This window comes from Magnolia sinica, chromosome 4, assembly GCF_029962835.1.
Source record: "Magnolia sinica isolate HGM2019 chromosome 4, MsV1, whole genome shotgun sequence".
Taxonomy (NCBI): domain Eukaryota; kingdom Viridiplantae; phylum Streptophyta; class Magnoliopsida; order Magnoliales; family Magnoliaceae; genus Magnolia; species Magnolia sinica.
Genome location: NC_080576.1, coordinates 46,641,858 through 46,659,496, shown reverse-complemented (window position 1 = coordinate 46,659,496; position 17,639 = coordinate 46,641,858). Strand labels below are relative to the sequence as shown.

At 39.9% G+C, this 17,639-nt stretch overlaps 1 protein-coding gene across 9 annotated transcripts in view; it reads left to right on the top strand.

Moving 5' to 3' along the window:
- The window catches only part of LOC131243080 (uncharacterized protein At5g43822-like), a 73,843-nt gene that overhangs the window by 35,504 nt on the left and 20,700 nt on the right, over positions 1–17,639 (top strand). For 7 of the 9 annotated variants that reach the window (XR_009169847.1, XM_058242160.1, XM_058242161.1 and 4 more), the window contains exon 3: positions 1,544–1,723. Coding sequence is in view for 7 of the 9 variants with exons in the window: in XM_058242160.1 (XP_058098143.1) it covers positions 1,544–1,723 (180 nt within the window). In the remaining 2 variants the exon portion in view is untranslated. Of the gene's footprint in view, positions 1–1,543; positions 1,724–12,808; positions 12,956–13,191; positions 13,532–17,639 lie in introns of those variants that run through there. The other 2 variants (XR_009169848.1, XM_058242164.1) reach the window with 2 other exon arrangements.

The window sequence follows — 17,639 nt, the reverse complement described above, 5'->3', positions numbered from 1 at the left end:
ATCGGTTATTGCACAGGATATATCATTTGTATCAAGTGATTTATCGCACATTTTTCGGAAACATGGGGGAAAATGGCTAAATTTTTCAATAAAACTTCAGGGATTGATGAAAAAGACCTTAATACACACTTTTAAATCATAACATCTCAAAAAAGAGTGCATGTAATAGGTTGCCTTTGTATAGGGTCCTAAGCTATGCTCTGTCTGACTAAACTAATGCAAATATATTTAAATTGAATGCATAACATTTTGATTGTATGTGATTATTGTTTCATCAAACACTCCTAAATACTTCAAAATTAATCTCAATTGACAGCTACTTGAAGGGAAATTTCGAAAAAAAAAATAATATTTTCATAAATTTTTTATTAAATTTTAATTAAAAATGATTTTTATTTTCTGAAAATTTATAAGGACTTAATAAATCAGTAGATCAGCCCTCATACATGCTTGATTTCATGTTTGGAGTGCAACATTGCAAGTAATTTGGGAGAAATTAAGGAAATTTCAAAATTTCCCCAAAATTTCCCAAATCGGACCACCTACACTCAAATTTCGAAATTAGAGTGCATGTGATGATCATTTCATCAAATACTTCTAAATAATTCGAAATTAATCTCAATTGATAGCTTGTTGAAGGAAAATTTCGAACGAAAACATGAAGAACAGGAAGAACCAATGCATATTGGAATCACAGCTCGAACTCCATAATTTTTCATGTAATACATGAAGAACCAATGGATTTGTATCCATTGGACACTGATTTAACATAATTTCAACCAAAAAAAAAAAAAAAAGGTATTGGAAATTGAAAATGCTCACCGAACCGAACATGTGGAATATATCGGTACTACCTGTGTGTTTCGTATCACACAGGTGGGATACAAGATATATCGTGGGATATATCGGCCAATATCGTTGAAATTTAAAACATTGGCTAGCATGACAGTAATTGCCAGGTTTAACATAATTGAGTTTGAGAATGCATGTTTTTAGATATGGATTAGAGAAGTTACAAGTGCATAGTTTTCACATTCACTTCCTGTGTAGAAATGGCTCATCCCATTTATTCTATCAACTTGTGTGAGGTGAGGCATCAGATGCATTTGGAGGAAGTGGCAATCCAAGAAATTCATCTCACTACCGATTATGGAAGCTGCAAACCAGAGAGAATCACTCTTGGTTGCCATTCGCCTTCAAGTCAATGCTAGCGTAGTTTCTGATTATTATTATTTTAAAATGCTAGGTGTCATCAGGCATGCAAATATTGTATGGTAAAAAATCCCTAATTAATGAGGTCCTCTATAACTGAAATTTCGCATTTCCTTGGCCTTCATCTAAGTTCCTCTCAATGTCAAAGTTCATTCTCTGCTTGACAGCATTACTTTTTTTTTTTCATTACACAGCAATCAGTCAAAAGAAAAGTAAAAAAAGAAAAGAATGCAAGCAGATATAGCAATTTTTAATATTAGATATATTTTGGAACTTTTCTGCTTGTTTTAGTTCATTATGAGAATATCCTCTGTGCTGTTTGAAAATTCAGGAAAGAGTTTCATGGCATTGTCATATCCCTTGAGAAGACTGTGCGAGATGGCAAGCAACTATTGAAAGGGGGATCCATGCGGCCAACTATGCATCAGATGCAATTGCGAGTGGGGATACGGCCAAGTCTTGCTGATTGCGTGGATGGGCTTAGATCTCTTTATGACATGCACCTTGCAGAGTATGGATGATTTAGAGAATACATTCGAGTTCCTTTCTCAGCTGATAGATCTTTTCTGTTGCCAACAATTTTCTCTGGATATATGCTTGTAGTTCTTTTGTGCTTATTTTGTTTGATGTTCTGGGTATATTCTGTGTCACAAGGTCAGTATAAGCAATAGTATTAAATCAATTAGGTTGCTCTTTCTTTACCTTTATACTTGGGCACTGTTTGGTAAACTGAAAATAAGGTCTGAAAATTAATTTAAGTGCTGAAAACTTACAGTGCTGAATTGTAGTACTTAAAAGTACTGAAAAATCTCATTCGTGGGTTTCAAGTGTCGAAAGTCGGGAAACCTCTGTCTCACCTTCAATATGCGGATGACACCAGCATTTTTTGTGAAGCCAATCCTTTCATGTTGGACAATATGCGCAAGATCATAATCTGTTTTGAGGCGGTTTTTGGGCTGAAAGTGAACGTGGAAAAGAGTGAGGTCCTGGGCAGCCATTGGTCTCATAATGAGGTCTCCTCATTGGCTTCGATTATAGGATGCAAGGTGGGATCTTTTCCTTTTTCTTACTTGGGAGTTGGGGCTCCCTTTATGTATCGGTAAGCCTCCAGTTGACTTTTGGGATAAGGTGGTGCCGGTGGAGAGGATAGAAAGAAAATTGGCCTCTTGGAAGAGTCGTTGCCTTTAATGGGGAGGGAGGTTAACTCTTATTAAAGCAACTTTTTCCAATATGCCGTATTACTTCATGTCCTTATTTAAATGCCCAAGCTTGGTTAAAATCAAATTGGAGAAGCTTAGAAGAGATTTCTATTGGAAAGGCCGCCATGAAGGTTTCAAATTCCATCTTTTGAGTTGGGATGATATTTGTAAACCCATTGAGGAAGGTGGGACTGGTCCGCGGGATCTATTCAATATGAATCATGCTTTTCTTGTGAAGTGGTTATGGAGATTCGCCACAAAGGAAGACTTTTTGGAGGGAAATCATTGCTTCCAAGTACGGGATCACCCCGGGAGGTTAGGAAGTTAATGAGTCCTTGATTTACAAGACTTCTTATACCCAGAAGTCGATTATGGCTTTATTGGTGTTCAAAAAGGGAATCTAATTCTCTAAAGGCGACGGTCTGGGGTCAAATTTTGGAAATATTGTTGGTGCGACGACTTCCCCCTCTCTCAAAGCTACCTTAACCTGGCTCGACTACCGCCTTTAGTGGATGTTAAGGTCACGGAATGCTTCTCGGGTTTGGGTGGAAAACATATGTTGGTCTGCCCCTTGTAGAAGAGACTTTGCTGATTTGGAATTTGAAGAGCTCTTGTCCATGTTGGAGAGGCTTCGCGTTGTGTCTCCACCAGATGGTAAAGATGAAATAGTTTGGAAATGGCATGGTTCAGGGAAGTTTTCAGTTGCATCCTTCTTCAAGATGATTTGCTTGTCCACCTTGGGAGGTGGGGATAAATTCGCCTTCCATTTCTGGCATTATGATATTCCTCCCAAAGTTGTGGTCTTCTCTTGGCTAGTAGGCAGAAAGAAAGTCCTAACGATCAATAACTTGCAAAAGTGCTCTATGGTTATCCTTAACAGATGCTACCTATGTGAGCAAGAGGTGGAGACAATTGATCATTTGTTTTTCTTCTGTTCTTTCACGTCCAAGTGTGCACTTTTTAGCCTCCTTCAGCTCATTTTGGGCTATGCCTAGCAATGCGAATGACCTTTTGTGGGCGTGGAACGGAGGAGGACTAGCTTTCAAGAAAGGAAACCTCTGGCATATGGTTCTCCCCCGACTATTTGGGGGGGAATTTGGATAGAGAGGAATCGACGCTGCTTTGACAACATCTGGCGGCCAGTTGCGGTTGTGATCTCTTCAGAGAAGGCGTCGCTTGCTAAATGGGCCTCTATTCGCATCAACCTTGACTGCTAGCAGCCCTCTCCTTTTGGCTTTTTCCCTTTTTTTATGGGCTTTTGCATTTCTTGTATTCTTTTCCCACCGGCCGTTGCTAGTGGGCCTTTAATAAAATTCCACAACTCTTCAAAAAAAAAAAAAAAAACTACTGAAAATCTGTTTGGTAATGTCTGAAAAAAAGTCCTAATATGTGAAAATAAGCACCTTTTTTTCCACAAAAACTTGTTTGGTAAACACAAATTAGAAATGTCTGAAAATTGGCAATTTGTCATATTTGCCCATATTGTCCCAATTTCTATCTTTTGTAGAATGTGAGACGAAACCCGTTACTGCCATGCCTTCAAATTTGGCACACATATGCCCAATACAATAAAAATTTAATACCTTCCCCACCAAATAAGCCAAGTAGATGAGCAGTCTGGATCTTTCATGTTTGCCAAGTGCAGTGACATGAATCAATTGTGTAATGAGGCAAGTGGGTGATAATATAGGCAATGTTTTAAATAGCGGTAGTGTGATGCGTAGCGCTCAACCCTCTATAGCGTGTAGCGTAAATATGTAGCGTGTAGCGTAAGCTATACGATACTTCTATTTTTTAATTTAAAAATAGGACAAATATAATAAATAGTGAAAAAAAAGGAAAAAAATATAAAAATGCCTAAAAGATGATTCATTTTATCAATTATAAGCATGTTCAAAAAAGTTGTTAGTTATCATTTATCAAAAGCCAATCCACATATATAAGCCAAATCAAATAATTATCACATCAACAACTTTCTAAGCAAACAACTTTAATTAATAATGTCTAATTGAAACCACAAGTCACAATTATGAAAAGAAATAAAAATCCCATAGATTAAAAGTATCAAGTATAATACAATTGTCACATTCCTCAACATTAGAAACAAAGAAAACATGAAAAAAATAAATAAATACATTGTAGCTTACGCTATGGACGCTACGCGCTATGTAACTGTAGTGTACACTATGATCCATGTAGCGTACGCTACAGGGGATTTACACTATTTGGGACGCTACGTAGCGCTACGGCCACACTACGCTACGTAGCATACGCTACGAGCGCTATTTGAAACACTGAATATAGGTGTGGCCTTTAATTTTGTGATCAAAGTGCACCGGTGAGATGGGCCACGCCATGGACCATGCTCTATATTCTTCTTAATAGAATAACCATAACCCTTCATTTGGTGTCATTAGGGGATAAGCACACTAAGTGGGTGATCCGAAGCATTGGTCGGTGCTCTGTAGACACCACCATGTTGTCCATGTTTTATCTAAGCCATCTGTCCATTTCGCCAGATTCCCAAAGATGTGTACATCCAAATCTCGAGTGGACCAGACCAGAGGAAGCAATAGTGATTAAACACCCATCTTAAAAAACTTCTTAGGGCCCACTTTAATGTTTATTTTCCATCCAACCTGTTGAATAGGTCATGCAATCGTAATCAAGAGAAAACATAAATACCAACTTGATCCAAAACCTGTGTGCCCCCAAGAAGTTTTTAATGGTGGGCGTTCAATCACCATTATTTTCTGTGGTGTGGTCCATCTGAGATTTGAATCTGCCTCATTTTTGGGATCATGCCCTAAAATGATATGGAAAAATGAGTGGATGACGTGGATAAAACAAATACATCATGGGGGCCCCAGAGCTTTTCTAGCACCAACTAGAGCGGTCACTATGGATTTGAGCCCCATTTTTGGTGGACCAGGGGTAACACCATAGTGGGTGCTATCAAAGGAAATATCAATCTACACAGCAGATTTACAGCTTTACAGATTTACAGATTTACAGATTTACAGCTTTGCAGATTTACAGATTTACAGCAGATTTACAGCTAATAGCAGATTTACAGCTAATATCTACAGCAGATTTACAGCTAATATCTACAGCTTTGACTGATATGACAGTTATACAGATTTATTCCTTCCTTAATTAGGATATATTAGCTGTACAGTATATTTAGATAGATGTATATATGGTAGGGGCTGAAGATCTGCTTGTATTTCTTCCCTAAATAGCTTGTAATCTACCTATATAATGGGCAATTGTCAATAAAGAAAGACAGACTTTTTCAAAAGGACTCTAAACTGTCATGGTATCAGAGCTATAGCTCTAAATTTCCATTTGTCTTGTGCTCTCAAGTTTCTTAGTCTCGGTTATTCTTGTTCTAGTTCTGTTGACCTCATGTCTTCCGATAAGTCTGATGTTTCTTTGATTCGTTTCAATGGCAAGAACTACTCTGCTTGGGCGTTTCATTTCAGGATTTTCGTCAAGGGTAAGGAGCTGTGGGGACATGTTGATGGCAGTAACCTAGCTCCTGACAAAGACAAAGACAAAGACCGACACGCCAAGTGGGAAGTCAAGGACGCACAAGTTATGGCATGGATTTTGGGATCCGTTGAACCCAACATCATCTTGAACCTTCGATCTTCTCAGACTGCAGCTCAGATGTGGACATACCTGAAGAAGGTCTACAGTCAACAAAACACTGCTCGTCGTTTCCAGCTTGAACATGAATTGGCCACTCTCCAACAGGATAGTCTTTCTATCTCTGATTTTTACTCTAGATTCACTAATCTTTGGGCTGAATACACTGATATAGTTTATGCTGACTTACCATCCGAAGGTCTTAGTTCTGTTCAATCTGTCCATGAAACTACTCAGAGGGATCAATTTCTAATGAAACTAAGGTTTGAATTTGAAGGCACCAGATCCAATCTTATGAACCGAGAATCTGTCCCCTCCTTGGATACATGCCTAAATGATCTTCTTCGCGAGGAACAGCGCCTTCTCACTCAAACCACCATGGAACAACGACGATCTACATCTGTTCCTGTAGCCTATGCAGCACAAGGCAGGCCACGAAGCAGGGATATGAGCACTGTTCAGTGCTTCTGTTGCAAGGGATTTGGTCATTATGTTGCAAACTGTCCCCGAAAATTCTGCAACTATTGCAAAAAGGATGGCCATATCATCAAGGAATGCCCAACTCGACCCCCCAAGAAATCGGAGACAGCATATACTGTCTCAGTTGGCTCTTCTAGTGCGGGTAGTTTGGTGAATACAACACAAAGTGCTCCTGCTCCTGCTCCCGTTTTAGTCCAACCCGTGACCCCCGACATGATTCAACAAATGATCATTTCTGCATTTTCAGCTTTAGGACTCTCAGGTAAACCCTTCACTACATCATCTCCTTGGTACTTTGATTCCGGGGCTTCCCATCATATGACAAACAATGTTGCTTCTCTTACCAATGTAAACAAATATTTTGGAAATCTCAAAATTCATACTGCTGATGGCAATCATTTACCTATCACGGCCACTGGTGATGTTTCCTCCTCTCTCACTGATGTCTTCGTATCTCCCGGTCTTACCACCAATCTTGTGTCTGTCGGTCAGTTAGTTGATAATGATTGTAAAGTAGAGTTTTCTAAATCTGGTTGTGTTGTTCAGGATCAACAGTCAGGGCGGATGATCGCGAGGGGGCCTAAAGTGGGACGTCTTTTTCCTCTTCAATTTCCTTTGTCTTCTTTTTCTTTGCCTTTTGTCGCTTGTAATTCTGCTCATGTTGATTACCGAGCGTGGCATAAACGTCTCGGACATCCAAACTCTAATGTACTTCATGCTTTATTGAAATCTGGTTTTCTTGGGAATAATGAAACACCATCTCTTAGTGTTGTTCAGTTTGATTGCAATTCTTGCAGACTTGGCAAAAGTAAAACTCTACCCTTTCCTTTTCACACACCGCATGTTGTCAAACCTTTCGATCTGATACATAGTGATGTGTGGGGTATGGCACCAGTCACTTCGCATGCTAATTACAAATACTTTGTCACTTTTATTGACGACTATAGTCGTTTCACATGGATTTATTTCCTTCATTCCAAAGACGAAGTATTTTCTGTTTTTAAGATTTTTCATGCATATATTCAGACACAATTTTCGGCCCATGTCAAAATCCTTCGTTCTGACAATGGGTGTGAGTATATGTCTCATTTGTTTCAGGACTTCCTAAAGAATCATGGCATCATCTCTCAACGGTCTTGCCCTTCGACACCTCAACAAAATGGAGTGGCTGAAAGGAAGAACCGTCACCTTCTTGATGTGGTTCGCACTCTTCTGTTAGAATCTTCCACGCCCTCTCGATTTTGGTGTGAAGCTCTTTCCACTGCTGCTCCTGTTTCAGCACCTGCACCTCCCTCTCTCCGACTCAGTACTCGGGTTCGTAGACCCCCAGATAGGTTTGGTTTCTCTTCTCCTTCATCCTTCACAGCCACTTTGTCGTCTATTTCTCTTCCTTCATCTTATAAACAGGCAATGGAGCATGAGTGTTGGCGAAAAGCAATTGAAACCGAACTTCTCGCACTTGAAGAAAACCAAACATGGGATGTTGTTCCATGTCCCTCCTCCATGAAACCCCTTGGCAGTAAGTTCGTGTTTTCTATCAAGCTTAATTCCGATGGGTCCATAGATCGTTACAAAGCTCGGTTAGTGGCACTTGGCAACAAACAAGAATATGGTCTCGACTATGATGAGACCTTTGCACCGGTCGCCAAAATGACCACTGTCCGAACTATACTCGCTCTTGCTGCATCCCAATCCTGGCCCTTACATCAAATGGATGTTAAGAACGCATTTCTCCACGGTGATCTCAAGGAAGACGTTTACTTGAAACTTCCCTCTGGTATGCCCACTTCCTCACCTACTGATGTTTGCAAACTGAAACGTTCTTTGTATGGTTTGAAGCAGGCACCAAGAGTATGGTTTGAGAAGTTTCGATCCACTTTGCTTAGTTTTTCTTTCACTCAAAGTCAGTATGACTCCTCTCTTTTTCTACAAAGGACATCCACAGGTATCGTCGTCCTCCTTGTTTATGTGGACGATATCGTCATCACTGGCTCTGACTTGGAGGCAATCTCTGCGGTTCAGACTTTGTTGAATTCTACATTTCACATGAAAGATCTTGGCCAGCTCACCTATTTCTTGGGTTTGGAGGTGCATCATCAGCCGCACGGTCTCCTCTTGCATCAGCACAAGTATAGTCAAGATCTGGTTCAGCTAGCCGGTCTCACCAACGCTACTTCGGTTGACACCCCCATGGAACTTAATGTGAAATATCGACGTGACGAAGGGGAGCTTCTTGAGGATCCTACTACCTATCGGAAGTTAGTTGGTAGTCTTATCTATCTAACCATTACCCGACCAGACATCTCTTATGCTGTTCATACCGTCAGCAAATTCATGCAAGCACCGAGGCATCTCCATCTATCTGCAGTCCGCCGCATAATTCGCTACATTCTTGGGACACCTACTCGTGGCTTATTCTTCCCTTCCGGTTCTTCACTTCAGCTACAAGCCTATAGTGACGCCGACTGGGCTGGCTGCCCAGACACCAGGAAATCTACTACCGGCTGGTGTATGTTTCTTGGTGATGCCCTTATCTCTTGGAAATGCAAGAAGCAAGACCACGTCTCCAAATCATCTACTGAGGCCGAGTACCGAGCCATGTCTGCAGCATGCTCCGAGATCATTTGGCTGCGTGGTCTCCTCACAGAGCTCAGTTTCATTCCCGTACATCCTACTCCACTCCATGCTGACAACACTAGTGCCATCCAAATTGCCGCAAACCCAGTCTATCACGAACGCACCAAGCACATCGAGGTTGACTGTCACTCAATCAGGGAAGCCTATGATCATCAAGTCATCACTCTTCCACATATCTCCACAACTTTGCAGATCGCCGATATCTTCACAAAATCCATGCCACGTCAGCGCCATCATTTTCTCGTTAGCAAATTGATGCTTGTCGATTTACCAACATCAATTTGAGGGGGGATGTCAAAGGAAATATCAATCTACACAGCAGATTTACAGCTTTACAGATAAACAACTTTAATTAATAATGTCTAATTGAAACCACAAGTCACAATTATGAAAAGAAATAAAAATCCCATAGGTTAAAAGTATCAAGTATAATACAATTGTCACATTCCTCAACATTAGAAACAAAGAAAACATGAAAAAATAAATAAATAAATTGTAGCTTACGCTATGGACGCTACGCGCTACGTAACTGTAGTGTACACTATGATCCATGTAGCGTACACTACAGGGGATTTACACTATTTGGGACGCTACGTAGCGCTACGGCCACACTACGCTACGTAGCATACACTACGAGCGCTATTTGAAACACTGAATACAGGTGTGGCCTTTAATTTTGTGATCAAAGTGCACCGGTGAGATGGGCCACGCCATGGACCATGCTCTATATTCTTCTTAATAGAATAACCATAACCGTTCAATTGGTGTCATTAGGGGATAAGCACACTAAGTGGGTGATCCGAAGCATTGGTCGGTGCTCTGTAGACACACCATGTTGTCCATGTTTTATCTAAGCCATTTGTCCATTTTGCCAGATTCCCAAAGATGTGTACATCCAAATCTCGAGTGGACCAGACCACAGGAAGCAATAGTGATTAGACACCCATCTTTAAAAACTTCTTAGGGCCCACTTTAATGTTTATTTTCCATCCAACCTGTTGAATAGGTCATGCAATCGTAATGAAGAGAAAACATAAATACCAACTTGATCCAAAACCTGTGTGCCCCCAAGAAGTTTTTAATGGTGGGCGTTCAATCACCATTATTTTCTGTGGTGTGGTTCATCTGAGATTTGAATCTGCCTCATTTTTGGGATCATGCCCTAAAATTATATGGAAAAATGGGTGGATGATGTGGATAAAACAGATACATCATGGGGGCCCAAAGCTTTTCTAGCACCAACTAGAGCGGTCACTATGGATTTGAGCCCCATTGATGCAGGACAATCAACCATTTGCTCTAAAAGCTCGAACTGTTAGAGTATGGCAAATTAATCCATTTATCTTATAGCCTAGGCCCCACATCCCTTGGGTTAGGACCTCGGCCGAACCCCCTTTGTGGGCCCCAAATCATATGGGCCGCCCACCCCGAGTGTGTCCCCGCATCCCACGGGCTACCCCACTCAAGCCCGGTGTGAAATGCACATTAATCACCCCTGATAAGGAGTCTCGAACACGAGACCTCCCCCGTGGGCCCCAAATCGCATGGGTTACCCAACTCTAGTGTGCCCTTGCATCCAACAAGCGACCCCACTTGAGCCCAGTGTGAAAATGCCCCTGCATTACCCATTTTTGGTGGACTAGGGGTAACACCATAGTGGGTGCTACCCTGACTGTGGGCCCCACCACGATGTATATGTTGTATATCCATGTGCGCATTAGTTTTCCCAACTCATTTTAGGGCATGGTCCAAAAAATGAAGCAGATCCAAATCTTAAGTGGACCATACCACAGGAAATAGTTATCAGTGAACATCCACTAATAGACACTTCCTAAGGCCCACCTTAATGTTTATTTGTCATCAACCTATTGATAAGGTCACATGGACCTAGATGAAGGGAAAACACAAATACCAGCTTGATATAAAACTTTTGTGGCCCTCGAGAAGTTTTTAATGGTGGCATTCAATCCCCACTATGTGGTCCCCTAGAGATTTGTATCTACTTCATTTTTGGGACCACTCCCTAAAATGAGCAAGAAAAACTGATGGACGACGTGGATATATAACGCATACATCAAAGTGAGCCCCATGGTCAGGGCAACGCCCACTAACGTGTTATTGGGTAACACCTACTCCCTTTTAAAGTGCACGTACAGAACACGACACCTAGATACCAAGTTGATGTGGCAAAGTTTTGTCTACCCCACCATGATGTATGTGTTTTATCCACACCGTCCATCCATTTGGTTAGATCATTTTAGGGCATGAGCCCAAAAATGAGGCAGATCCAAAGCTCAAGTGGACCAGACCATAGAAAATAGTGGGGATTAAATGCCTACCATTGAAAACTTCTTGGGGGCCACAAAATTTTGGATCAAACTGATATGTGTGCTTTCCCTTCATCCAGGTCTGGATGACCTTATGAACAGGTTGGATGACAAATACAAATCATGGCAGCCCCTAGGAAGGTTTTGACGGTGGATGTCATTGCCACACTGCTTTTTGTGGTGTGGTCCACTTGAGCTTTGAATTTTCCTCATTTTTTGGCCCATGCCCTAAGATGATCTAGCAAAATGGATGGACAGTGTGGATATAACACATACATTATGATGGGGCCCACAATAACTTTGCCAAGTGTTCCAAAATTCGAGTCCTTTCAAAGCTTCCACAAAAGTCACCAAAGGATAAAGTTGTCATTTATAAAAGTTTTCGAGGATATTTTGGTCGAAAGTGACCAAAGATATTAAACAAAATCACTTACTGCATGCCTTGAAGTCTCAAGTCAAGAGAGGAAAGCTTTTTTAAAAAATCAGTGAAAATCCAAATTAAGCACTTAATTTCTTGGATTTGCCAAATGGTCTGAATGAGGGAAAATCACTGAAAATAGCATATTTCAGTGATAAGTGCTGAAAAGAAGTTTTGCCAAACAGGCCCTTAATCTTTGCCTATTTTTCCTGTTATTTTAAGTTGTGTTTTGTTGCACCAGATGTCATTAAATTCCAGTATTAATCAGACAAATTTGGTGCAAAATGTCATAAATTTCATGATATTTGGCACAACTAAACACAACCTTAATTAAAAATCTCGCAAGTAGTGTGTATCTCACGCTACACGCTATGTAGCTTAAGCCTCATGCTTCCGAGGGGTGAACGGTATGCTACACACTATTTGCTATTTAAAACACTGTTGTTGACGTGTATACTGCCCATCATTTTCATACAGGGATGGTGCACTTGATGAGTGGACTGTCATATTTTTGCACCAGGTCATCCGAATGGTCATCCCACCTTTGCACGTTTCAGATGCACCACGCATGCCACTGCATGCAAAGGTGCATATAGAGAGGGTCTATGTGGGGCTAGCAAACCTCTTGTTTATATTTAACTGAGAAATGGTCAACCTATAACCCATCTGTAGGTTGAGCTGATGGTGCCATTCCATAGCGTATGATGGCCTAACTTGACCTACAACCCTTTTCTTCAGACATTTTTCCCTGGTAATATATGACGCTTCAAGAGCAGTCTGATGCATAAAATTAAATTGGTTGGAGGTGATTAGTCCATCTCAGTTGCCTCTTTTTTCTTTTTCTTTTTTTCTTTTTCATTATAATAGTATTTACTTCCCAACAGGAGATGGAATGCTGAAGAACCAATGAAGTGGTTCACCCATGTTCTATGAAAACCGTAAAAGGCCCTCACTAGGAGTGGAATTTTGATTAGGGTTGAAGGACCTAAAAGGTAGCTAAGGCAAGACCAAAGAGGGCTTGGACTGAAGTGGTAAGGGATATGAAGGCTTGTAGACTTACAAAGGATTGGACCTTGGATAGAAATGATTGGCAAACCCTATTAGCTTAGACAAGGCCACTGTGATGGCGATGAATGCAGTTCATTTATGATGTTTCCTTTCTGTATCTGACTGGACTTTCTTAAAATCTTAAAGTACACCATCATATCAGTTTATTTTAGGTGGAGAAGTCAACCTAAGAGGCCGACTTGATTTTTATTTTATCCAGGTACACGCTAAAGTCATCGACAATTTCAGCTCTGAGTCCTCAGACACTGCATTCCAGGTCAGTAGATAATCTGTACGGAGCTGGGGTACTTCCATCTAGCCTCTTGAAAGCTTGATATCTTGGACAATGGTGTTTCATCCTGGGGAGTTAGTTGATACTCTGGCTGCATATGATGCTTGATATGCAGGTACTTAGAAATGAAATTGGGGTATATAACCCAAATAAACTGGCTAAATTGTGGACCCACTGTTGTTAAGTAACAATACAAAAATTATGTTGGTTGGACAATCCTAGCCCCTAATTCATGGAGACTTGTTTTTTAAAATAAGGCCATTGGATATTTTTTGTTTCTAACTGTCCAATAAGTGTCCAGCAATATAATATTTTGATAACCAAGGAAGAGTTTTTTTTGTTCGTGACACATCCAAACTGGAGCTCATGATTGGACAGTTTAGTTTGGATTATTTGGATTCCATGTAAGCAATTCTGAGTAATTTCTAACCACCTGCACATCATCCATCACACTCTGGTAGATTATTAAAGTATTTCTCTTTCATCTTGAGCTGAAAACTACCCTACAACTGTTTAATTCCTTTTACTCCAGAAGATGATTATTTCTAAAGTTTAAGCATTATCATTCCCAATGACTTTCCATGCAATACTCATTTTTAGAAGTGCATGCCTTTCTTCTACAATACAAATTACAGCGGGACATTTGTTTCTCTGATGTCCTTTTTTTTTTTTTCTTTTTTTCCTTTTTTTTTTTTTTTTTTTTTTTTTTTGTTGCTGTTGTCTAAGGCAATCCATGTTAAGGCTTATTAGAATCTGTAGGCATATTTGTATGGGACCATAAGTCTCTTATTCTTTTATTTTCCTTTTTACTCTCTAAGCCAAGGGCACTTTATGCGATTGATAATCATGTAAATATAAAAGGAGAAGGGTTGGATGTCCAACCCTAACCTTGTCTTCCTTTCCCTATGTAAGAGAGAGCAAACCACTTGGGAAGAGGAAGGCACTTAAGGTTAGACGCCCAACCCTTTCTATCTTATAATAAGTGAATTGCCCAATTATATTCTGTGACCTTAGCACAATGGGCAAAAAAGGAAAATAATAAAAGAAAGTAAAAGAGTAAGAAGAATAAGAGAGTCATGCATGGCCCACGATCCACTGTCTAGAGTGTCACAGTGCATGATCCACTGAGTCACAGTCCATCCGTCCACACATATGTCTACACTCCTCAAGTTGAGTCATAGATATTAATCATGCCCAACTTGCCAAGAATACGTTGTCTAAGTTCAACTCTAAGAGCCTTAGTGAGGATACTAGCAAGCTATGTAGTAAATGGAACAAAAGGTGTAGATATAATGGCAACAACAATCTTCTCATGAATAAAATGACAATCAGCCTTAATATGTTTTGTCCACTCATGAAAAACAAGATAAGAAGTTATATGAATCACAGCCTAATTGTTACAAAACATGGGAACTAGGGTCTTCACTAGAAATCCTAACTCAACAACAAAACCCTTCAACTAAAAATTTCACACGCGATATTCGCCATAGCACGGTACTCAAGCTAAGCATTGGATTGCTAAAAAAACTGTCTGCTTTTTAGTTTCAGATAACTAGATTAACCTCTGAAAAAGTACAATACAATGTTGTTGAATGTTGATCTAGTGAGCCTACCCAATCAAGATAAGAATAACCTTCAATGTTAGGACTATAGTGACAACTAAATAAGATGCCACATTCTAGAGAAGACTTAATATAGGGCTCATTTGGGAGCTTGTATTTGGAATGCATTGGAATCCAAATCACAAATAACAGGGATTCCGAATCCTTAGTTATGTTTGGCAGCTTCTAATTGGAATCCATTGGAATCTAAAAACAGGAATGCATTTAAATTCTTTAGTATATTTATATGAACTTGAATTTGATTACAAAACAACTTTCATATCTCAAATTAGTGTACATATGTGATATTTGACATAATGATTGTAAAATGCCCATAAGAAATATATACTTTGGCAAAAAATAATGAATTTCTAAGCCTTAGGTAGACCGCGAGCATAAGGATCACAAACGAGTGACTCACCCATGTTTTTAACTGTTGATTTACATGGCCAATGTTTGGACAGTTCGGATCATTATATTGATGTGATTTTAGTGATGCAATTGATAATTAGATTGTTTTGAGGTATCATCAATGTGCCACGTGTAGAATGAATTAGCAGCCTAATAACACCTTTATTAAACGTGCCACTCTCCTGCCTTTAAAAAGAAGCAAAAAAATAATGCAGGCATTTCACTCCGATTACACTGAAATCACAACAAAATGGTGAGATTTCAAATCACCCAAAAGCTGTGTATTTCATTTCCCTTCGAATTTTTTACAGATTTACAGATTTACAGATTTACAGCTAATATCTACAGCTTTGACTGATATGACAGTTATACAGATTTATTCCTTCCTTAATTAGGATATATTAGCTGTACAGTATATTTAGATAGATGTATATATGGTAGGGGCTGAAGATCAGCTTGTATTTCTTCCCTAAATAGCTTGTAATCTACCTATATAATGGGCAATTGTCAATAAAGAAAGGCAGACTTTTTCAAAAGGACTCTAAACTGTCAGGTGCTACCCTGACTGTGGGCCCCACCACGATGTATATGTTGTATATCCATGTGCACATTAGTTTTCCCAACTCATTTTAGGGGATGGTCCAAAAAATGAAGCAGATCCAAATCTTAAGTGGACCATACCACAGGAAATAGTTATCAGTGAACATCCACTAATAGACACTTCCTAAGGTCCACCTTAATGTTTATTTGTCATCAACCTATTGATAAGGTCACATGGACCTAGATGATGGGAAAACACAAATACCAGCTTGATATAAAACTTTTGTGGCCCTCGAGAAGTTTTTAATGGTGGCATTCAATCCCCACTATGTGGTCCCCTAGAGATTTGTATCTACTTCATTTTTGGGACCACTCCCTAAAATGAGCAAGAAAAACTGATGGACGATGTGGATATATAACACATACATCAAAGTGAGCCCCATGGTCAGGGCAACGCCCACTAACGTGTTATTGGGTAACACCTACTCCCTTTTAAAGTGCACGTACAGAACACGACACCTAGATACCAAGTTGATGTGGCAAAGTTTTGTCTACCCCACCATGATGTATGTGTTTTATCCACACCATCCATCCATTTGGTTAGATCATTTTAGGGCATGAGCCCAAAAATGAGGTAGATCCAAAGCTCAAGTGGACTACACCATAGAAAATAGTGGGGATTAAATGCCTACCATTGAAAACTTCTTGGGGGCCACAAAAATTTTGGATCAAACTGATATGTGTGCTTTCCCTTCATCCAGGTCTGGATGACCTTATGAACAGTTTGGATGACAAATACAAATCATGGCAGCCCCTAGGAAGGTTTTGACGGTGGATGTCATTGCCACACTGCTTTTTGTGGTGTGGTCCACTTGAGCTTTGAATTTTCCTCATTTTTTGGCCCATGCCCTAAGATGATCTAGCAAAATGGATGGACAGTGTGGATATAACACATACATTATGATGGGGCCCACAATAACTTTGCCAAGTGTTCCAAAATTCGAGTCCTTTCAAAGCTTCCACAAAAGTCACCAAAGGATAAAGTTGTCATTTATAAAAGTTTTCGAGGATATTTTGGTCGAAAGTGACCAAAGATATTAAACAAAATCACTTACTGCATGCCTTGAAGTCTCAAGTCAAGAGAGGAAAGCTTTTTTAAAAAATCAGTGAAAATCCAAATTAAGCACTTAATTTCTTGGATTTGCCAAATGGTCTGAATGAGGGAAAATCACTGAAAATAGCATATTTCAGTGATAAGTGCTGAAAAGAAGTTTTGCCAAACAGGCCCTTAATCTTTGCCTATTTTTCCTGTTATTTTAAGTTGTGTTTTGTTGCACCAAATGTCATTACATTCCATTATTAATCAGACAAATTTGGTGCAAAATGTCATAAATTTCATGATATTTGGCACAACCAAGCACAACCTTAATTAAAAATCTTGTGAGTAGTGTGTATCTCACGCTACACGCTATGTAGCTTAAGCCTCATGCTTCCGAGGGGTGAACGGTATGCTACACACTATTCGCTATTTAAAACACTGTTGTTGACGTGTATACTGCCCATCATTTTCATACAGGGATGGTGCACTTGATGAGTGGGCTGGCATATTTTTGCACCAGGTCATCCGAATGGTCATCCCACCTTAGCACGCTTCAGATGCACGACGCATGCCACTGCATGCAAAGGTGCATATAGAGAGGGTCTATGTGGGGCTAGCAAACCTCTTGTTTATATTTAACTGAGAAATGGTCAACCTATAACCCATCTGTAGTTTGAGCTGATGGTGCCATTCCATAGCGTATGATGGCCTAACTTGACCTACAA